Consider the following 24,456-nt stretch of genomic DNA (forward strand, 5'->3'; position numbering starts at 1 on the left):
TTCTTCTCTGTTCTTCCTCTACTCTCCAGCCTAGCAAAAGATTGCACTGGAAATAATGTCGTTACAGCAGGTGAAACAGATTTTGGCTTAAGTATTCCTATTGTGGCTTCTTTTTACCTCAGGTTTAGCTGCCACTTCTCCTGAAGGTTCATCCTGTCTCTGCACTTGCAGTTATCTATTGTTCTTATTTCTCTTTGATGCTGTCCTTCAATATGTCAGAACTTCCTGCTGATAGCAATATACATTGCTTTCCATGTTTTCTTTCCATTTGTTCTTTCGCTTCTTTTTCAAAATCCAATAATGATAATTAGCCACATAAGAAAACTAAATATGTTACAGAATTAAAAACAAACAAACAAACAAAACTCCACAGTATAAAATAAAAGACCTATTGAGGTTGGCATCTGCCACCTCTCTTTTTTCCATTTGTCTGGGGGCTATTATTCATACTTGAGCAACTGGCCACATATTTTTGGCATACAGCCTCCTGGAGAATGGGAAAGTGACCAATGCCCTGCTGCAGGTGGGTACATGCTGCTCGTGGACTTGATTGGTCCAGCAGTGCAGCTGAAGATGCAGACCCCAGTTGTGCTGCAGCACTGCAACCCTCCTTTGTCAAACAGTCCCCCACTGTTCCCTGATGACATGGACCAGCACAGGCTAGGAGAGAAGAAATCAGAGCATATAGAGAACAGCATTGTCCCCCATGTGTCTAATGCAAATATCAATCAACAGCTTGCCACATCCAAAAGTCTGGCCTGTACCTTGATGCTATCCATAAAGGATGTAGAATCATAGAACGTTTTTGATTGAAAGGGATCTTAAAGGTCATCTAGTCCAAGCCTCTTCTGCAATGAGTAGTGTCACCTTCAACTCAATCAGGTTGCTCAGAGCCCTGTCTAGACTGACCTTGAATGTTTCCAGGGTTGGGGATCTCATAAGGGCAGAGCAGAGGGGCAGGATCACCTCCCTTGACCTGCCATATTTCTTTTCATGCAGCCCAAGATGCAGCAGGCTTTCTGCAAGCACACGTTTCTGGCTCGTGTCCAGCTTTTCCTCAGTCACTCCCAGTCCTTCTCAGCAGGGCTGCTCCCAATCCCTTCATCTCTCAGACTGTATTGGAACTGCGGCTGCCCTGACCCAGTGCAGGACTTTGGATTTAGAATGATTGAATTCTCTCTCTCATTCCTTGCAGGATGGAGGATGTAGTCTAGCCTGTCACATAAATGCTACCAAGTTCCACCATCCAAAACTTTTACTTTGTCAATTCAATACATAATCACATATATTACAATCTAAAATTAGACAGATCCAAATACTTGTTTCTTCACATTCTGTTCTAGCCAAAATCAGGTGCTTTTTTTCCCTTTTACGTCTGTCTGCTGAAAAGCAACGTTTGTCCATTTCTCTCGTTCACCAGTGTTTATTGAGATGCTCCTGGTTTTAACCAGTGTGGGATGATGGTGAAGCACGATGTTATTAGACACAGCAGTCTGTTAGCCTGACAGTACCACCAGAGATGAACCTGTCAGGAATGTCTCCACCAAAAAGTATTGCTCAAAGGCCTTTTTGTCAGATTACTTGACACTTGCTCATGAACTATGACTAACATTGCCTCTTAAAACACTTTGTATGTTTATTTTATAAACCATATGGCCCAAACTGGCCTAGTGTTGTATAGGTGTGAAAGACAGTCTGGATAGATTTAATTACTTTGGACTTCTGAGCTTTACAGTAAAAAAAGTTTCCATGGTAATGCAATTACTGTATTATGTTTTATATAATTTATCCCCTATGTCCCCCTGGTTATTTTCACTTTCTTCTGAAAAAATATGTTTTCAGGAAGAAAACCAAAGCACCTAAATAATTAGTTCTGCAAAAGAATTGCTGTGCATATTTAAGTTAAAAACAGATGTGAAATATGTGTCTGTTAGGAGCTGAGAGATTTCACCTAAGGGTTTTGCTAATGGATCACTGGAAGCCTGTGAATATATATCTTTCTGCTCTTGTGGGAACTTTGTGGAATAGTTAATAGAATCTGAATTAGTGATCCTCACTAATTAGTTAGACCCTTTTTCCTTTGTAGTCCTTTTAACACTTTGTAGCTGTTAAAAAATGTTATGTATACAAAATAGTAGGTGAGAACCCTTTCAGATGAATAAAAGATTTAAATATGGCTGGGCTATCAGTTTTCTTTTACAAGAGCTCTCACTCACTCAGTGAAGTGTTGACTGTGGTAAGCATGATGCATGGTAAGCAAATGGAGGTCTTCACTGAGTGCAATTTTCTTAAATTATATTTTGATACTGTAAAAATATTTTACTGCAGTTCAGCTGTAGGCTTCTCACAGAAGTAGTAACCAAATTCATGGGTTCCTGGCAAAGTAATGCAGGAATTGTTCTCAGAGGATGCTGCAGCCTGAGTGTTTAAAATACAATGCAGGTCTGCCTTTTGTGTGCCCTTAATCTGAAACCGGGTAATGCGTCAGTGTACACTGACTTGTTATGCTACAGTGTGATAAATAATGTTATGGACTTGTTCTTAGTGATGTATTTTCTTGAGCTTTTTGTCTTACAATCAGTGATTTAAATGTCATTCGATAATATGAGCATAATCATGATATAAACCATGCAGAGCTTGCAGTTTTTGTCTCCTGACATAAATATTCCATCTGTGAAAAAGATGCAATGTAATACAAAGAAATTGTAGAACCAGGAACATATCAAGGAATGTACACACAAGCATGTTTTTAGCTCAATGTAAATTAATCCATGCATAAACCATGAGAGTCCGAAGATGGCTGTAAGCTCTATCCTGATTTTTACCTTATAATATACTGAAAAATGATCTGTGATGCTAAAAGATGATTATTTTTGGCAACCTATATCAATTTCCTATTCACACAGCAACTGGTGGCAACTAAAAATAATCCTGGTTTAGTACTAGCTAAAAATCTGGTCGCATTTGGCACACGAACAACATGCACAAATAAAATTTAAGATCCCCTGTTCTGCTATTTCATTCGAGCCCACTCATCAAGCTTAGTTTGCTGCCATTTGAAAGCTATTGAAAAGCCATTAACTGGCAGGACTGTGAAAGCCGCAGTGCAGCAGCACACCTCAGTGCTGGAAGAATGTGGCTGCAAGTGCACACCAATTAAATCTTTCTATTCCTGGGGATGTGGGATTAGGAGCAGTGTCAATCAATTGTGCTACAATAGCACGTGCAGCAGTCATGGTTCAAGACGCACAGAGGTTTATCGTAACTCCAGCAGCCGGCTGAGGGTGACTTGGAAGCCTCTGCAAGATCCTGGAACAGAACCTACACTAAATAATGTATTCTGAGGTGTACTGGATACCTGAGGAAGGGCTTTAAATAATGCATTTTCTGGGCATGACAGTTGTAGCAGAAGAGAATGCTGAAACCTGTAGCAAGACTACAGCCTGAGATGAAAGAATGTCTCATTACCATTTTATCAAATGCTGTAAGTAACAAAATGGTTATTTTGCTTTTAAAACTGTCTTTTTATTTTCTGAGATATGTTTTTTCATCACATATGCAAAAAGTCGAAGGCAGATGCTGCATGATGTCAACATAGTAGTGGGGAAGGGGAGTAGTTACTTTGCATGTGAATATATAGGCAGAGCCCAGTGTTTCTTTCTCTCCTCTGTTCAGAGGTAACTTAATTGTGTGTGTAATAATGCTCTCATTCTGAACTTCATAATGATGGGCTTTTAAAACTTTAGTTTAAATTAATCACCAAAGAATGTAATGTCCGAAAAGAAGAAACGTCATTGACAGCATTATGTTAAGGACGTCTTTAAGGACAACCTTGAAACATGGCTCTCACACTTTGCAAGGATATACAAATGAGAAAAGCTTTATAATTACGAGCCCAGCTCATCATCTGCTGTAGATCAAATGCTTATATCCTCTCCTTATCAGAATATTTAGCTGTTTGGTGTGACAGCCTTAAAAAAATAAAAATGAACTTTTAACCTTGAATAATGCAAGCTTGCCTCCTTAAAGACATCCTGGAATTGGGATCTGTGCTAAATGTATTTGATTCATTGCAGAGGAAATTCCTAACAGCATTTTTTTTTTTTTCCAAGGTTGCTTGTCTTCCTAGCTGCACATTTTTCAGTCTTTTAGGATTTGCCTTTCAAAGCATCCAGGGTCTGAGTGGAAATTACTGAGTTTACATCAGAGAAATTAATTATTCTTTAAATACTTGTTTTGGACAGCCAGCAGTAGTTCAATAGCAATAGATATTTTTTACTGAAGGACTTAGAAAACTTCAGACTTTAGTGATTATAGCACAGTTTTTACATGTCAAATAGCAGACTGCTGTAAAAGGTTTTTCTCTCCAGATCACAGTCTTCGATGACTTAAGTGTACCAAGGACATTTTGAAAGTATTTTTGAAACACTGTGTTATAGGTAATAAATAAGTAATATGGTTCTTTGCTGTCTTAATATGAAATTAAGGTGCCCTGGAAGTATTTTAGTAATTCAAATAAAAATTATTTATATGGGTTTCCTCTTGTCTGGATTCAATGGGACTAGTGTATGGACTGCTTTTAATGCTAGTAGGAGTTACAATTCCCTGTTAATGTGGAGAAGCACAGATTACTTTTACTGCACAATTTTAAAGGTGCATTTGAGGAATAAATCTTTGAGCTTCTATTGAGTTTTGATAAATGCAAATGAGGAATTTGCAACGTAATTATCTCGAAGATATCAAAACAGTATTGTTTGGTATTTATTCACTTTTTGAAAATACTCTTACAATGAAATTTTAGCCAATCTAGGAAGGCATGTGATTGCCAACAGCATATTAAATAAGTAACTCTTCAGTGAAACTGTAGGAAAGAGACGAGGTTCTTCTGTTAAAAGGAAGCAAATGATGACTAACTGGGATTTTCGTTGCATTGATTGCCAAGGTGAAGGACTTAAAACACAGCAGAGGGAAAGGTGAATGTATGGCATCAATTTTGTCAATAATATTTGTTTCCTGTTTTTCAGATTTGGAATTTTGATTAGTGATTTCTCAGTAAATCGGGGTGTTTTACCACAATGCTCTTTCTTTCCAAATAGTGTCCTTTAGAAGATGCTGGCTGGAACCTGACAGGAGTTTTTTTCACTGCCCATGCTTCTCAGAATTGGCAAAAGCGTTTCCATTTCCTCCTGTAATTAGTGAAGGAGAAGCACTTCCTCTGCAATGCTCCCCTGAGCATTATTATTTGACTTAATGTGCCAATATGTTGCAGATATTTGTGTTTGGCAGACAGCTGGGATCAAAGATGGGCCAGGGCTGTGTGCGCAGTTGCAGCACCAGCAGTGCTCTGAGATGTGCTGAGAGCAGCTGAATCTCACAGAGGTTGGAACGTGACTCTTCACACCCCACTTTGCTTTTAATTCATTTCACCGATGATTTCTGTATCAGAAAGAAGATACACTGATCCAGAGGAAGCGTGGTGGCAAAGCTTGGCTCTTGGACTACTTTGGGTAGAGAGGAAATATCTAAAAGCACAAATTCATGATATTTAGTGTTTTATGAACTATAGTGCTGTGTACCTGGCTTTTGCCTATGTTTGCATTTTGTTTTTTTAATCTTTGCAGGAGTTGGGTGTGGAAATTTGAGCTGAGAAGGGCTATAGCTGTTCTCCAATGATGTTAGCACAATTTTAATATTCTTTCATTTTTATCATGGCTTTTCTCCCATTAGAAGTCTGTGAAAGTCAGATATACTTCACTGTATAAGTCATCATCTTGTCACAAGATCTTTCAGGCTGGAAAGACCCAACTTTGAAAACTGTCCAGTCCACCACAGACTCATAAAATCATTAATGTTGGAAAAGATCTTTAAGATCATGGAGTCCAACCATTATCCTAACACTGCAATATCCACCACTAAACCATGGCTCCAAGCACCATATCTACATGTTTTTGAACATTTCCAGGGTTAGCAATTCAGCCAATTCCCTGAGCAGACTGTTCCAGTGTTGGGCAGACTGTTCCAGTGTTGGGCAGACTGTTCCAGTGTTGACCCCACTTTCAGTGAAGCAGTTTTTCCTAATATCCAATCTTAACCTCCTCTAGCAGAAATTGAGGCCATTTCTACTTGTCCTCTCTCTTATTACCTGGGAGAAGAGACTCATTACAGCCTCCTTTAAGACAATTGCAGAGAGTAACAAAGTGTCCCCTCAGCCTTCTTTTCTCCAAGTTAAACAACCCCACCTCCTTCAGCTGCTCCTTGAAGAGCTGTGTTCCTGACCCTTCTCCAGCTCTGTTGCCGTTCTCTGGATACTCTCTCCTACTCTGAGCAGGGGTAGCTGTGTGGTCAAGCCAGATTTTCTGGGACCATGCCCAGAGAGGTCTTTCATCCCAATAATACTCTGGAACTGTGCCTGCTGCAGCCATCATGTTGTCTTTAGCTGGCACCTGCAGCATTTAACACACGAGCCGAATGTGTGTCTGCCTGTTGGAGCAGCTCATGTTGTCACTGCTCATGCCCACCTCCTTTCTGCAGCCAAGCATTGCTGCTGCTCAGAGCTGTCCCTGCCTGTGCTGGTAGCTTATCCTTGGCAATCTGTGAGTGTGAGTATTCAGAAACGAGAACAGTGGTTTGTAGGAGAGCATCACATATTATCTGCCAGCTGCAGGGTACCATTTTAACTTGATGATTTCTGTGACAGATTGTACAAATCAATGTAATTTTGCAAATTAGGCAGCACCTTGCTGCTGTCTTCTGTCTCTTGTATATCTAGTTATGACATAAATATCATTTACATGTTATGGCAATGGTTTTCTACCTTTGCTCTGGACATTCTCTGACAGATCTGCAAAGATAATTGAGAAAAACAGTGCTTTAGCAAGGAGGCTTAAGTTTGTTACTCCAGAGTCTAATTTCCACTGCACATGCTGTAGAGGTCTATCTGCAAACAGAATGAAAACCTTTCTAGAAGGAGTTATAGTCATGCCTGGTGGAAGTCCAAGCCAAGTGAATTTATCCAAATATTTGGATCATAAAATCAGAACATTAGCTTCTACTTCTGTTCTTTTTTGGTTCATCTGTTTCCAATTCCTTTAAATCCTTTCTATTAATTAAAACCCACTGAACTGTGCTATGTTACAGCCCAATACCTACTGTGATCTGTGATGGAAATTAATTAATTAGATTATTAATTAGAAATTAATTAAATGATTATTGATAAATTTAGTTCAGGATTTGAAACAATATATAAATAAACATAATAATTTTCTTTAATATCTATCCCTTATTACCTTCAGGATCTGATTACATGGCAAGTATTGTCCATGAAGTGGTAGCTCCACCTGAACCTTATGGAGCTTAGAGAGGGTTGGGGAAAGATGTGATATGATACATTAGTTTCAGTTTTCAGAGGATGGAGACTTGAGCTTGATTCTCACAGGGATGAAGAAGTAAACTTGGGGGTGAAACATGTGATACCTCCGTGTCAGCTTTCTTACTGTGAGACAGCCTGTGAGACTTGCATCTGTGCCTCAGTAGAGTTACTGTAGTTTAGAACAAATAAGAAGAGAAGAGGAGTCTGAAAAGAAAAATTGGAGACCCATAGTTGGTGTGTGACACAGGAACCCTCTATTGCAGCATGTGCAGGATGTGTGATGACCCAAGTAACAGTGGCACAGGTGCTCTGTCACACTGCATGGTTACTGACATAAGAGAACTAGCAAATTTTTTGAAGTGTTTTCTCCTTCCCGTGAACAGTATTTCTTCTATTCCAGGGTTGGCCAGGGCGTGGTAATAATTTATTTATTGTATATTCTGGTCTCCCAGAGAATTCTCACATCTTCTTGGACATGTCCTCTGCCTCCAGTGAGGCACTCAAGGGACAAAATAGTTAAAATATGCAGGTAGTGAAAATTAGAGCTGTAAACAGAAGCAGAATGACTGTGGCAGTCCTTATTCAATACCTATCCATTTATTTAAGTTGATAGTTCATGATAGAGTTTGCTAACTCTCATGTCATGGTTTATTTCTGCAATAACAGAGCTAAGTACACCATGGCTGTAGGGAAAAATTCCTTTTCCTTGTACATGCTTATAACACTGTGACCTGTGGTATGAGGTTAAGGTTGTTACTGAAATGAGATGCTTAGCATGACTGAGTGATCCTGCCTGCTGGAAATGAAACTGGGAGGCAGAGTCAGGAGTCATCTGCCCTGGGAATCCTGAAAGAGCAGGAGGAGTGTCTCTGTGAAATGGACCGCTGCTTGGGAGTCTTAAGGTCCTGTGAAGGCACATAAAGCAAGTCTGGGGAGTAAAGAGATATTGATGAAAGGTATTTGTTTGGCAAGCTTATACTGTAAAAATATTTAAAAGAATGCTAATACATTAGCATTGATATTTTGTGTTCCATTTTGACAGGCTGAATGTGTCTGAGATATCAGTGATATGCAGTCCAAGCTTTTTTTAAAAAGTTTTATAATAATTCAGGTGTTATGAAAAATATCTAAAAGAAAAGGTTTTTAATTATTCAGTTAAGAACAAATGGGTTTTATCTTACTAACCTTCAAACAAATAGAAACACAGCTAGAATATTCTTACTTCTATTACACTTTTTATCTCTTTGTCTCTCACTGTCATCATAGGATAAGTGCAGGTCAACAGGAAAACAGGATATTATTTTCCACCTATTAAGGCCAGTATGTCTGTACCAGTTAGATGTGTTTATCTATTTTTATTCTCCAGTTCCTGAGTTCATGTGTCAATGACAGAAACACAGCATTTTTTTTAATTTGAACTAATTTTTTACGTAATCTAAATGTTAAAAAGTTTGAGATTCATGACACTGCTTGCAAGGAAAGAGATAAAAAATAAAATTTTATATCAGTATGTAGACATAGGAAGTTATACTTAGAAAAATGTATTTTGAGCTGTCAATAAGCTAATTAGCTTGGAACATTTGTATTAGTAGTTTAATGATTTGCTAAGTGTCTTTCCAGTAAAAAAAACTTAGCTCACAGTAGCTACTTTCTTACCAATTACAACCACATAGAATAGAATTTAATAATTTTATTAAGATGAATTTTTATATGAAATTGGTTTTTGGAAAAATACACTTTAAAGTAACAGCAAAATGAGCAATATTAAGTTGGATAATTGAAGACTATAACATTTTCAACTTTACATTCAACTAAGAATAGGTTCTATTTATAATTAATTAGTGGAAATCACAGTCATCCACCAATTATTTTTTGTCATTATTTTGTTTGCCACTGTAAAAAATCTATCAGTAAAGAGAAGAATCAGCACTTTCTGAGGAAAACTTTACTGAGAGCTTGTAAGAAATTCCTTACAGTTTTGGTATTTGGAGTGGTTTTTTCTTCTAATGTAGTTATTCTGCAAACAGTAAAGAAATCTAGCCACCCTAAAAATCAGATGAAAGAAGATTATAAAGGTCAAAGTACCATATTTTCTCACCATATTGGCACAGCATGTGTAAAGCTTCAGATTCCAATATTAAACTTTTTGAGAAAATTGCTGCAGGAACAGAGAGCAGAAAAAACCCCCAAACACCAAACGAACAACACAAACCTCCCAACCTCTTTATTTCCATTTATGAAATTGTAGCAATGTAGCCACTTTTCAATCCTGAAGTAGCTTCTTGCTCTGAATAATCATATTTATTTCTTTTTCTTGTTTCATACAAATTAATATACTGCATCATGGTAAATTTTGCAGTTTCTAAGTTTTAAAACCAAATAGAAAATGTTGATAATTCAATTGATAATTCAATCAAAATTGCAATGGTATAAACATGATTGTTTTAAAGCAAGTGAAATTTGAGATGGAACTAATTCTAATCTTAAATGAATGAAAATAATTAAGTCAGCAAAAGCTTAGTTTGATTTGGAGCAAATAAAGAGTTGTCCTAATGTAAGTTTTTTAATATATCATAAAGGAACACCACCAATTAAAGAAAAATGCTGTTTGTTTATTTGCCATTTGAGCAAATGCCTTCAGTGAGAGCAACAGCAATATAAGACCTACTAAGAGAAACTGCAAGTTCTGACTACTGCACATCCCTTCAGCCAACAGATGGGTCAGCGTGGTATCACTTGCAGAAACAGAAGTGGAAATGATATGTCCAGAACTGGTTTTCCAGCCAGTGCCAATCTTGTACATTGAAAGACAACAGTCCCTGACAACTTCCCTCATTTATTAGGTGATTCAGAGAGCCCTGACTTAGTCCACTTTAAAACTCTTTTTGATGTAAGAGTGGGACCTGGCAAGAAGTGTGGAGAGGAGGGCACCACACCCTGTGGAAGAGAACTTGGTCATTTATTGCTAGCTTTTCATGCAGCTAGAGCATGGACATTCCTGTTGGAAGTGTACTTGACACTCTTTCATTTCATAGTTGATTTTAAAACAAAAAATGTTATTCTTGGAAAAAAGAGGAAGATAAAATCTGATCTCTTTCTCTGTGAATCCTACAGTGAATGTCTCTCTCTGCAGTATGACATTTCAGAGGAGATGGAAGCAGCATTCAGAGCACATAGACAGGCAGTAGATCTGGGCCATACCACCTCAGGTTGGTGGACTCCTGCTGTGCTCCCATTCGGTGCAAATCCTGTTATGAAGTACAACGTATGAAATATATATGGGGCCTTGTAAAGGCATCTAGAAAAAATAGAGCAATGTATTAAGGTCATATTTTGAGAGTTAATTGATACTTTTCAAATGTGATCCCTTTCCTAGAAAAGGAGTCAAAGCTTTCTCCTGTGAAAAGTTTTGTAAATGTTGCATCTAAACTGAGAAAGGAGGAAATGTAAGAATTTTCTCATTTTTTCTCTCTTTGTGGAAAGTGTTTTTGTCATTAGATAGCTTATTGCAGGAGGCTCTGAAAAAATATTAGAACAATGCATTCCTTGCTCAGCAGTCATTTCAAGTGAAAAGGGGGACATTTTATATTCAGATATAAAATTTGTTCACAAATTGAACAGCTTGTTGTTCAGATGCTTTCCTTTCAACACAATTATTTGATTATATTAGCTGCAGTGCTAATGTTAGTTGCAGAAGTAGTATGTTTAAATCATATGGACATAGTTGTGAAAAGTAAAGCTTTCAAGGCAAACTAAATTACTTAATTCCTCTTAATCAACAGTGAATATATAGATTTATTTTGTCTTGTCACTTGCAGTGACATTTTTCTTTCTTGTGAGCAGTAGTGTCAGAGTAATAACAATAAGCAATAGTAATTTCTGTTTGATTTCTACTTCAGTTTCTTAATTTGAAAAACTCTTTTATGGTCATCCAGTTATTTCTTCAGTAAAGGTGCCTGAAGTAGACCAGGAGTCCATCCTTTGAAACTGCTTTTTCTCAGTTGGTCAAATGAGACCAAGCTGTTCAGTTTCTTCTTCTCCATCTTCTTCATCTTCTTCCTCTTCTTTCTCTTCTTCTTCCTCTTTTTCAAATTATCAACCATATTTCCCCATTTTAATTTAACCCAGAAAGGACATTGCTGTGCATGTTCACAATCAAATGTTATCATTAGATAACATCAAATTTGTTATCTTCACTTCTGTTTCCATGCCCACACAGCTGTCCTATAGCAGTTTCTGGCCACAAGTGTAATGCTTGATGGTAGATGTGGAAGGTGACCTTAGAGAGTGCTGTAAACACTGTTGTCAGGAAAGCCGCTAAACCTGCTTTCCTTTGCACTTACCCATGAAGGTCCAGCTCACACTAGCAATCATCCTTGCTCTTCTAGCCTGAGCCTGGTGTACCTAGGACATACCCAATAATTACCCCACCAGTGCAAGGGAGAGAAGCCTTTCAGATGCCAGTAGTGTGGCTTTACATGCCCTAAATCCCCATGGGCTGGTTTTTACTTTACTGAGCTGTTCTCTTTCCAGAGCTTTACAGGGCCATTTGGAGATTTCAGAACTGAGTGAAGGAGCTGGCCTGAGTGTCAGAAACATAGAGCCTGTGTTGCTTTAGTGTGGCTGTCCACCCAGTACACCAAACAAGGAATCTTGTGATCTTATCTGTTAGCCTCATCCATATGTCCTATTTTTGTTTTAGTACTCTGCCTAAATTTGCACTATATTAAATTAATTTTCTTGTTCCATATTCTCTTCATTTTTATGGCATATAACCCTTCTTTTTTCCCTTTCACTCTTAGAAATTCTGTTAACTTTTCTCTCCTTAGTCACTGCTTAGCTAAGCTATGCATATTTAATTCTTTTCATCTTTCCTCATAAATCAGTCCCTCGGGCCCCAAAACCATTTGTGGTAGTTTCTTTTGAACTGCTCCAATTTGACTGTCTAGAATTGAATGCAATATTCCAGATAAGTTGCCTTTCTGCAGAATGGAGGGGGGCCAGTTTTCAGTCCTCTTGCTATTTGAAAACTGAGATGCCAGTCCCTTGATGTGCACAGAACAGTGACCAAGGCCTACATATTAGCCCTGCTGCAGAATTTTTTTAGCTCCACTGTGTGGCAAACTACTTCTCCATCTGCTTTTAATTTACAGTAATCTCTGTAAATTATTAGATTGTGTGTAGAACCACAGTTCACGTGGCATAGGATTTCCTTTCCTGTCTGCTTGCCAGTCCTTATGGTTAGGTCTGTGAACCACTGTTTCCTTTTTGACTTTTAACTCCCTGTGATGTATGATAATCAATATCCTCTTAGTCTTAATTCACATAGTCCTTTACTAGCTTTTATATAGGCAATTTAATTTTGCAAATTTTGATTTTTCTCCTATGTTTTCTGTATTTCTCATATGCTGTATGACTCTTGAGCCCTGGCATAGTTGGTGACTAAACAGCAATATCTGAGAATGTCTGCGATAAAAGAACTTCCCCAGCTTTTGAAACGATCTGATTTTTTGTTTCTTTATTCAAGCAGTTGGATGTTGCTGCAGCTGTTCAATTTTTTCAGTACCCTTGTGGTATAGCAACTGTAATTTTGGCTTCCTCTCACTGTGCACCAATGTGTTAATTCACTTTCCCAAATTTCAGATTTATAAGTATTAACAACAATCATGGTGGTTTTCACTGTTATTTATTATTAAATTGTCTATTGTGTTAAGTACCTGTGTAACAAAACTTTTATATTGTACTGTGATGGCAGGAAGAATTTTCCAGTGCATCTGTTCCCGGGTGCACGTGCTTCCCTTCTCTCTATCCTATTCTGAAAGTGTGGGCTAGAGATCCATGTATTATTACATCTTCATTTAATGCACTGTAAGGAAATAACTATTATCATCAAAGTTTAATTGTCACTTCATATGACTTGTATCACAGTCAAATAAAGACAGCTAGGTCTGTGCAAGGACTAGGAGTTACTTTTTTCTGGAGAACTTCTCATCTATTCCTTCTTAGCTTTATTGTCATTTGGCAAGCACAGTTCTTCTTTGTTCTCATTCTGCCTTCTGATTTGGAACTTCTTGAGTTTTACTTTCTCTTGGTGTGATTTATAGCAATTTGGATTATTCAAATATGACCAAGTATTCTGATGCTATTTCCTCACAGGCTTTGTGAGTGACAAGCATTAATTAGTGTATTATCCTAACAAATATACATTGCTTGCTTCTGAAAATGCCAAATAAAAAGTGACATAAATTCATAGATCCAAAAGTTATAAGGGTTAGCGCAAATAGCCATTTGTTTTCTTTTCTAAGTGGTCTATATATAGATATATATTAAAAATGTGTTAGTGCAGTCAGTGTTAATCAGATGTCTGTTGTTTTCTGATTACTTTAAACTCTCACTTCAGATCCTGACACAGGAACTTGGACTATTTCTTAAAAAAGAAAATAAAAAAAAAAACCTAGCTGTTTTATCATTAAGCTTTGGGAAACAAGTAAGCATATTTTGCTTTGATCTTTCTAAGGAAACAGTCTTTGTGATTATGTCACTTCTATATGTATATCTTGTAGTTTTTCTCCCCATGATAATTTCTAAACCTGTTATCCAGTTGCAGGAAAATGTTTCAAAACCAGGTTAATCATGCCACTATTTATTCAAAGCGAATACTACATTGCCTAGTAGTGTTGTACAACTATTTCATTATGGTTAGTGGCTTTTCTGCTATATAGATGTCAGGTTTAGCTTAGAAGCCATTATCTCTTGTCACACAAGGCACCAAGTAATGTCAAGTATCTTGGAAGGAAATTTAAGGATTTAAGGAAATGCAAGTTTCTTCTTCTTCTTGGTGTGCTGGTTTCTGCTGGGATAGAATTAATTTTCTTCACATTATCTAGTACAGGTCTCTATTTTGTATCTGGGCTGAGATCAGGGTGGATAATATAGAGATGTTTTTGTTATTGCTGAGCAGGGCTAACACAGCCAAGGCCTGCTCTGCTTTTTGTACAACCATGCTGGGAAGGAGGTTGTTGGTGCATGAGAGGCTGGGAGGAGACACAGCCGGGACAGGTGACCCACACTGACCAAAGGGATATTCCAGACCATAGGACATCATGCTCATAACAGAAATTAGGGAGGAAGAAGGAGGAAGTGGATGCATTTGGAGTAATGGTGTTTATCTTCCCAAGTAATCGTTACATGTGATGCTGCTCTCCTGGAGATAGCTGAACACCTGCCCAACCATGGGAAGCAGTGAATTAATACCTTTTTGCTTTGCTTGTGTGTGCAGCTTAAGCTTTCCCTGTTAAACTGTATTTCAACCCATGAGTTTTCTTCACCCTTGCAATTCTCTCCCCAGTCCTGCTGGTGGGGGAGTGACTGAGCTGCTGTGTGGGGTTTGGTACCACAGCACTTGAGTGAAAAGCAATGCCACTTTGCACCACTTACCTTGCAGCAAGCAAAAGAAAGGTAAGCTGGCAGTGGGACAAGCTTCAGAAGGTGTGTCTACACTTCATAAACAATGAAGGAAAGGCACTGGGCTGCTGATGTCCTACAGCATTATTTAGCTCGCTGGATCATTTTTGGTGTCCTTTCTAGTCCTCTCTATGGCAAAGGTTGTGGATGGTATCTAGAGATCCCTCCCAACAGACAGGATGGATGAAACACCCCCAAACTGTTTGTTCTATCCCCTGTGTAATCTTTCATCTATTCCAAAAGGTTTTGTAGCCTCAAATACTGTTCCTTGCCTACGTATACCCTCCTACTACTTAGTAGGACATATACAAACACCTTTGGGTTTATGTTGTAAAATACCTTTCTCCTATGGTGCAGTGCAGTCTTCACTTTAGACACTGAAATTTATAAGCCACGAAAACTGATATTTATATCTTAGAGCACAAGAACATAGCAAAATCAAAGGAGAACTAGGACTATATGCTGTGCTGTCTAGATGTGTTTGATTTGTTCGGCATGGACCTTCACCAGTGAACGTGAGCTGGTATAAAACATTTAACTTACAAGCTTTTTCTTTCCCTTTTTCTCTTTTTCTCTTTTTCTTTTTTTTCTGTTTGTTTGGGTTTTTTTTTTTCCTTTTTTCAGGGAATACTTCTATCCTAAGTTTTGTAGCTTATTGCTTGAAAGACTTACCTAAATTCCAAAAAAGCAGTGTTTCAACCTATTGTCTGAATTATTTAAAGATGCTACAATAAAGCCCTGAATTCACCTTGAGCACAGACTTTCATCTCCAAAAAAGCCCATTTAGGATATTATATGAGATGAATGGTTTAATGTGTTTTACTCATGTCTGGGATTGTGCAGTCTTTCTAGTTGGAAACTCCTGTGCTCCAGAGCAGACAATGGTGTCTTAGTTTGTTTCACAAAAGGTTCTGATGTGTTGCAGGAGAAATTACTTGAAGTATGCTGTGGTTTGTGGGAATCCAGACTGCAGCTCATCCTCCGAGGGAGTACAAAAGGATAATGGCAGTAAAGAGGAGATGGAGATAGCAGCTTTACCAAAATAAACACTATGAGCCTGACCAGATCATTTATGTTCATTTTGCTTGCATTCCTGTAGTTTCTGGATATGATCCACAGATGAGGAGTATTGCTCTGGGACATACAGATTTTCTTTCAGACCATTCATCCTTGTGAATTCCCTGTACATCAAAAACAGATAAAAAAAAAAAAAATTTTGTGTTTCTAAAAAATTAAAATAACCCCATACATATGTATTTTAAACCTGTGTTTTATTACACTGAAGGCTAATGCACAGACAAGCAGTAAGCTGGCACACAGTTAATGAATTTTACCTAGAACATAAAATCTCCATATGTCACAGACTGCTACATGGCATAAATCACAAATGACAGTGCAGAGCCCTCTGTTATATTTAATTGGGTATTATTCAGACTCTCTTCTATCACTACAATGGCAAGATCCCAAACTGGTTGATTCTTTGATTTAAATATAATAAATTTTTAGAAAATGCCAGTGCAACGTCACTGAATTACTGATAAATAGATAACAGAGTCTATTAGGAAGACTGTAGAGTTGATAAATAGCATCTGATAAGTAACTTTTCCTTGGTATCAAGCTGGAAATTGATTGCAGTTCCTACTTACCAGTCTAGTCACATCGAAAGGCTCTTGAAGAGCAGCATACAGGAGTAGGGTTTTATAAGAGGGTGGCTGCTTGAATGTGCTCAGGATTGCTCTTCAGCAAAGACAGAATTGGGTGTAAAGCAGAAATCGAGGAAGCTTTGTGTATCGTGTCATTTAAGAGCCCTGACTTTCTAATTACATCTCAAAGAAACTCTGTGGAGCCAAGAATAGGGGAAGTACATCAGCTCCTTTACTGCAATGTAATTTATTCTCAGAGGACTTGGCATTAATTGAATTCTTTACATTTTTACAAGGTAAATAGTAAATTTGTACTGCTCCCTCATGATTATCTGCTTTTGGGGTGGGAAGGGGAACCAAGAAAAAAGAAAAAGGATGAAGTCCATTGCTACAGTGAGCAGATCTGTACTCACCTGATGGAAGTGTTACAGCTGTGGAAGTCAGACTGAGTGGTTGTAAGCACCACGCTTCACTCACAGCTTAATAAATGTAATGGAGAGGCTGTTCAAATGGTGAGTAATTTTCCCTGTGCTGAACAAAGGATTTTCAAATCCAAGTATTTTGATGCTGGCCTTAATGTTTCAATTTGAGAGGAATTTAAGCTAAGCTAGCCTTTCCTGTGGCTGTTTTTAACCACTTTTCTTTTGGAAACTGTAAAATCAGTAGAAAATATATAATAACTTTTGATTTCTGAAGAGAGCATCTGTAAAAAATGCATTGATCTGTGTTTCAGACACAATGACTTTAGTTATGCAGTAGTATTTATATCACTGGCTTCATATGGAATTAATCTCAGCTTCATAAATACTAATAAATTGTTATTTCTAATTCAACACAGTAGATTTAAATAATATGCATTGTTATTAGAAGAAAAACCTCCTGTGTAATAATGTCATTATGTATAACAACAAAGTGCATTACTGAGAGGGACAGTGCTTTAATTTCTGGTCTGACTTCTCTTAGCAAACATGGAGTGCACATTAATGTAGCTTTTTGAACTGGATGAAGCTGCACTGATTTACATCATCTGTGTATCTGATCTGTAAGTGCCAAAGCAATTGCTGCTCACTGCATGCCTTTCCCACATATCTTTGTTAGTACTGTGGTTATAGTTAGCTAGCCAGCTTTAGAAGAGTTGTGTAATAGTACAGCAATATTTGAATAATATAATAGCATTGTGTCTAATAGTAAAACTTGTCTTTACGAAAAAATTACTTTTTTAATTTGTTGAATGAATACTAATCTATTTAAACATATATTGAAGTTGTTGAAATTTTGAAATATTTTATCTTTCTGCAATTCAGGACAAATTCAGTTATCTGAATTAGAATGTAGATGTTTAATTGTATTTGTGAAAATGGTGTGATATTTCTTTTACCAAGAAGGGACCAAGATATGGGCTAAGTATCAGAGGACCCAAACTAAACACAGTATATATTTTGGAGGAGTTTTTACCCTTTTTCCTTTAGTGAGATTTAACTGCTTAAAGATGATTGTTTTGGTAGCAGTGTCAAGCAGATACATTCTCAGAATCTCAGATTAACATTTTTCCAGGTACTTTCAACCCTCTACATTTTGTTTCAATGCTATAAAGACCACAGTCTTTCAAATACCCAGAACATTAATGATTCATTGTTTAAAGTATCCAAAAAATCTGCATGTTTGCATAAAGGTAAGCATGTCTCTTATAATTTTGAAATTTGTAATTTTAAACATTATGCACCATCATTCCATGTAACCTTATTTGAGAGGCTTGTTGCATTAAGCAGTGTCAACAGTTGGATTGTGTGCTTGCCTTTAAAGAAAAGTCCCATGCAGCATCAAAATATAATATGTCTGAGAAGAGAGGTGAGTCTGTGTGTACATGCATGTAGGAATTCAGCTTTACTTGCTGGGAATGCCTCCTGACCTGTGACCCAGATTAGACACGGACATAATCACCCCCATGTAATGTGAATTACCATCTGAGGTGCACTTTTCAGGATGTGTAGTCCCTCTATTTAGATGCTAGACCAAGTGACTAAAGTTAATTGACATAAAGCCATGTCAATGTCTTTAAGAAACAGTATGAGAGAAAGCTGTATCAATATGATTTCTTAAAAGAGGTCTGTCAAAAATGTCCCTGCATACTGTAATGTTACTTGAGCTCGGATTACCTGCAGAAGATGGAAGAACATTTCTGTAACAATCACATTCTTCCTCTCTGTTTATGTGCCATCACCCTTCCTGTGCTCTTTATTTTGTTCAGGAGCTGGTGCTTGTAATGTCACAAAATATTCCTTCTCTCATCTTCACAGTGAGAACCAGTGACAATTCAAAGCAAACTGTTCCTCTTAGAAATCTCTTGTTTGTACAGGCAGGATCAAAACTGTAATTTGTCTTGTGGTGCAAATGTCACACTCTCCAGTTGTGAGTAAATTGCTACAATTTTATGAACGTGTTGTTTTAAAGCAGTGATTCTCTTTCTTGTGGTTCATGGTGGACCCAGTCAATGAAACTTTTTTTTTCTGTTGGTTACAGTGGTAATGACTTCCTTTGTCCTGTACTAATTAGTAATCAGTGTAATATGGTAAAAGTTTCTCTGGTTTTGATATTTCAGTGTTCTATCAGAGTTTCTATATTGTGTGTTTATATAGAAGATTCAGGCCTTAAAACTATATTGATACTGACAGTGATGTTTAATCTAGTCATTTTTGTCCAGAATATCCCATTAAATAAATAATAGCCTGTTAAACCTTGCTATCTTTTTCATGGGTGACACTGCCAATGTGCTCTCTGGTGCAGTCTGCCCTGACCATCACAGTGACCTTATCGAATCCCTGCACATTAGTGTAATTTGTCATGCACTGAGGCAAGAACCACATGAAATGATCTTCAAATCTGGTATGTCATTAGACATAATCTCTTAAGCAAATAATTTCAGAGGGCAACCTTTTTCTCTACCTACAAATCTTTACCATACTGCCTCCTGACTAACAGACTCAAAACCAGCTCTGTTTGGGATCATATTTTCCATCTATCTTCTGCTGTTGAATGGGGGTCATACAGTGTTCTTGTACCAAATCAGTGTGGCAGCTTGTGCCAGTTTTCCCATAAAAGGGGAAGGAAAGGATGGACAGACCTGCTGCACATTTTACCTTTTTAGGAGGCTGTAATAGCTTTTCTTCGGAATCTGTCTGTATCTGAGTTGTCATTCTCTAAGCAGTATCTGGTTACATCCACCTATAAAGCTGTGGATTTTAGCAGCTATTTTTTCTTGGAGGGTTTCTTTATAGCTAAAGCTGTTCTTGCTGTTGGCAATGCTCACTTAGGACAGACTAGTTGGCACACTTCAAATGGGAGAGCTTAACCCTGGGGATTGGGTTGACAGAAACTTTGGGCAGCTCAAGAGGGGAAGTGCATATTTTCATGCGTGAGGCAGACCCTATATCTTGGTACAGGCTGGGAACTGACTGCCTTGAGCTGCAGTCCTGCTGAAGAGTGTGCAGGGGTTACAATGGGCACTGATGTGAGGTATGTGCTGGTGATAAATCGGGCAAACCACATATGTTCATGGCTATGTTCAGAGGAGTTTGGCCAGCAGACAGAGGGAACTTACTGTCTGCTGCTGCTTGAGGCTGCTGAAGATGTACCTGCAAATGTGTGGTCTTGGTCCCACCAGTCTAAGGTGGACATTGAGACAATAAGGTGAGAGCAATGGAGGGCTACCAGAATAACTAACAGAAATGAAAAGCTGAAGTCCTCTTAATAGTGACAGTAGTAACAAGGAATAATGACCACCAAAAGAGCTCGAGATATTTTTGATAGAAATCAGTGTAGCACTTAAACAGTTCACCAGACAACTTGTAGAATCCATTAATGGAGGTTATCAATACTGGTAGACAAGACGAAGTTATCAGATCCAGTGTTAGTGAATTATCCCATGCTTCATGTGGTACTAAACCATCCACAGAATCTCCTCCAGAAGCACGTCTGTAAACACCCTGTGTTTGAGTTGAGCTCTCTTGAAGTGTGAAAAGAGCTCTGCCTCTTTTGCCATCATCAGTTCCCCTGCTCAGTAGGACCACAGAGCAGAGCTCTGCCAGTTTCTACAAGTGGGACTTGGTGGTGCATTCCTTAGAGATGAGCACCTGAAAGATCATTCTGGGAGTTTGTCTTGTCTGAATTTATACTATGTTTCTTAATCCAAGTTTAATCTAATGAGGTTGCTGACCTTCAGCTGTTACACCTACAGTCAGGTAGGCTATATGCACCCACTCATGTGGGCTATATCAGGTTCCAGATGTGCTGAGAAAAGAATTTCCATCTTCAATTCATTAATTCTCTGCTGAGACCAGTGCCCAAATGGATCAGGAGTCCTCAATTGGCCTGAATTGCTTTGACTCCAGCCACACCCTGGGAACTGCTATGTGAGGCCACTTTGGCAGTCAAGCATGTTCTTCATAGAGCAAATACAAAGAGGTTCATATGAGCTGAAAGTCGTCTCAGTGGAGAGACAGAGGACACTAAGCCAGTAATATCCTGCCTGAAACTGGAATCTGCCTGTGAGAGCAGTTTTGCTGTGCTGTGTTTGACCAAGACACTGAGCTGATTTGTTTGATTTCTTGCCTTGGATGAAGACAGCAGTGTGATGGTAAAGATATCCTGCAGCTTGCGTCAGCCTCCTTTGTGATATGGCAGCAAATGCTACCAGTTCCTCCTAAGAGCAGAGACTGCCCATGAGTTAAGCTGAGGAAAAGCAAAGATACCATTAAAGTCTTTGGTTAGCAAACGGTGCAGATTTACATCTATGACAAGGACAGCAGCCAAAATTCTCAGCCTCAGATGAGTTTTCAAAATATAAGCATCAAGTTCAGTTGCAGCCTGTTGGATCTCAAGTGCAAGGCTGCTCCTTCTTCCCTTCATGAAAGAGAAGGGATGAGCAGAGCAGGGGTGTTCTCCCCACTTCAGGCAAACACCGTTTAACACAGTGAGCTCAGGTTTTCCCTCTGTGGCTATGAGCCTTGCTGGCAGACATTATAACCACATTTAGAAGTGTTAGGGTATAAGCTTAGGGTGTTACAAGCCAAAAGGCCTGTGTAGGTTAAAAGCTTGGCTGCTGATATATTTTATACACAGCAGAACAATTCAAATAGAGAAGATTTGAGATTTGCTTATTCCACAGTCCTATGATGAGAAAAAGAAGGTGCAGTTGCAAACTACCTGAGGCTGAGGAGGATGTAGCTCCTCTATGGGGTTGAGTGCTCTGAGCACTGGGATTGAAGCCAGGAATAAAGATACAGAGTTACTCTTTCATTTCCTTGTGTCTTCCAATAAGGAAATAAAAGAAATGAAACATATAATTCTTGCTATGAAATGAAACATATCATTTAAGGTCAAGTGGAAAATTTTGTTTTATACAGCAGGACTTGGCTTTGACATGCAAGAAGAAAGGGTTTGTGTTTTACTTTAATGCAAGCCAATACTTGTTTCCAGTTTTTAGTTTGACAACTCATCTTCTAACTAGAAGGGCATGCTAAGAAAGGAACAGAAATTATAGGGAGAGAGTAGCCTATGTTAAAAGTAATTGACTGAACTTGACCTTTAGAACTGTATTCTGTGTCTGCTTCTGTCATAGAGACATTCTGGGCACTTTTTGGATAAATGTGTACTCCTCAGTTTCGGGAAGTCTGGTTTGAGACCATGGGTAGTAATTTATAGTGAATACATATAATATATAATATTTGTATTATCTCTAATTTATGAGCTAATGTAACAAATAATTTAGCAAAAACATTATGTTATACATAAGATATATAAAGTGATTTTCATGCAGATCTAAGGCTATAATTTTATATTTTATTATGGAATTGTGATACATAATAGTTTATAGAATACTATGCCTTTAAAGCAAACCAAAACATGTTAAAAAAAGATGAATGGGACACTCAAAATCAGTGAGTGATGTAAAAAGAAAATCATTGTCTTTCACCTCCTTTGTAGAGAATGCAGACAAAAGTACTCTATTGTCCTTTTCTAAATAAAAATAAATAAATATTTGTGATGCTTTTATGTGCTGTGATGACATGAGCTTTGCAAAATCCTGTCAGGGCATTGTTAATTATGCCTCCAGAACAGGGTTTGAATGGTATTCAGTGGATTAAACATGTCAATCCACAAGAAGAAAACAAAGTGGTCATTTAGTCATCACTAGTCAGGTGTGCCCTCAATGAGATAAGGATCCTTTGATGATGTAACTACCCAAAACAGGTAGACAAAAATAGTTCATTAAGTTGCAGAGTAATGCTAATTTTGGTACTTCTTAACTACCCAAGGTGAATTAAGTCTGCATTTTCTTCAAGAGGTCTTACTGCAAACTATGGAGAAAAAAGTCCTTAGAAGTTACAAATTTGAGCACCTAGCCTCCATATGAAGGAAATTCATATACATAGAGTAGAACATGGGAATCAGAAGTGATGGGGTGGTCTGTAGCCACCACATCAAAAGGCCTTAGTGGAGGGTAGTGGGCACATTGTCGGTGGATGTGGATTCCCATTCAAGGACTTGGGCAATAAAACTATCTGACAATCCATTAGCCTCCTTTTGTAACGTAACAGTCCCTTGGAAAACAAGTAGCAGCACTCAAGTCTCTCATGGTCTTCGCTTTCAGTGGAAAAGAGAACATACTTGAAAAGAGCAGTTATTATAAAGAACGTCAGCAAAAATACCATATTTAATGGTAAAAACAAAAAAGGAATCTGACATAAAGGAAGTGCTGTGAATGTTAGGAATAACTGATTCAAAGACACATTTGTGATTGTATCCGCATGAAGGTTTTAGTATATGATGGTTTCATTAGAAGGATCAAATGCCTCTGTGTAATCAAAAACATTTAAAAATTAGAAAAAAGTTATACACATGATTAGGAATCTGAAATGACTGATGCTTTTAAGAGGTAGTTACCTGAGTGCCTACTGCATGCTAATGAACTCATTGAAATTATGATATGATGATTTTTCTTCTCACTGAATACAGGAATTTGCCAACCTAAAGCAAGATGAAAATGAATAAAAGAGAGGCATGGGCATCCAACTAGCATCAGTTTTCATAGTAGTTTCTTGTTTGTAAGCAAATGATAGCCATTTGAATTGTACTGAAATATTTAAGTATTTTGCCCATCTCACATTTGAACTTCCAGACTTCTTTCTATTCATATTTGTTCACATGAACTGAGCCATCTTTAAAAAAAATGCATCCATAATTTAAAGAAATGAGTTATGTGTTAGTTTCAAAAAGTAAATTATAATGACGTAGGCTCTTTATAGTCAGCCTTGGTCGAGTAGGAGGAGCTTACATGATGGACTTGCACATGGTTAGAACAACAAAATAACTGCTGGAGGTTTGATGGCACGTTTGAAAGCAAGATCTAAATTTGCTTGTGTTTAATTTCTTGCAGGCTGTTTCCAGCTATGTAATGTTTTTCGGACCCATGAGATGGAAATTGAGCAGTGCTTGCTGGAGTCCCTCCCCCTCGGCCAGCGGCAGCGGCTGGTCAAGCGGATGCGCTGTGACCAAATAAAGGCCTATTACGAACGAGAAAAAGCTTTCCAGAAACGGGAGGGCTACGGGAAGAAGCTGAAACATGGAAGGAATCAACGAGTTCGTTTTAATCTTGCTGATATGATACAGGATGCAATCATACGTCATGATGATAAAGAAGGTACATATTAATGTTGTATGATATTTTTCTTTGTGCAGTAAAAGTTTCAGAGGAAAAGCGTTCTTGTTCTGTTCATCTGTCTTGAAGTAAAATACAAAATAATAATCATAAAGTGGTTGTCTCAATAAAATATGCAGGCATGTGTTACATACAGCAAGTTACAACTTCTTATTGAAATGAATAAGGTGTGGACAGTAAACCTTCAGAAACCTAATGAACTTCTTTTGAGATTAAAATAAACTAATATATTTTGAAACAAGTAAGAACTATGATTCTGTGAT

The 24,456-nt window shown here is 37.9% G+C and overlaps 1 protein-coding gene across 6 annotated transcripts in view; it reads left to right on the top strand.

Moving 5' to 3' along the window:
* MYO16 (myosin XVI) overlaps nt 1-24,456 on the top strand; it is a 367,619-nt gene that overhangs the window by 74,104 nt on the left and 269,059 nt on the right. For 4 of the 6 annotated variants that reach the window (XM_086880163.1, XM_086880162.1, XM_086880164.1 and 1 more), the window contains exon 2: nt 23,912-24,175. In XM_086880163.1, coding sequence (XP_086736289.1) covers nt 23,950-24,175 — 226 coding nt within the window. In that variant the 5' untranslated portion in view covers nt 23,912-23,949. Of the gene's footprint in view, nt 1-3,218; nt 3,485-23,911; nt 24,176-24,456 lie in introns of those variants that run through there. The other 2 variants (XM_023918300.2, XM_023918299.2) reach the window with 1 other exon arrangement.

This window comes from Cyanistes caeruleus, chromosome 3, assembly GCF_971803275.1.
Source record: "Cyanistes caeruleus chromosome 3, bCyaCae1.hap1.1, whole genome shotgun sequence".
NCBI lineage: Eukaryota > Metazoa > Chordata > Aves > Passeriformes > Paridae > Cyanistes > Cyanistes caeruleus.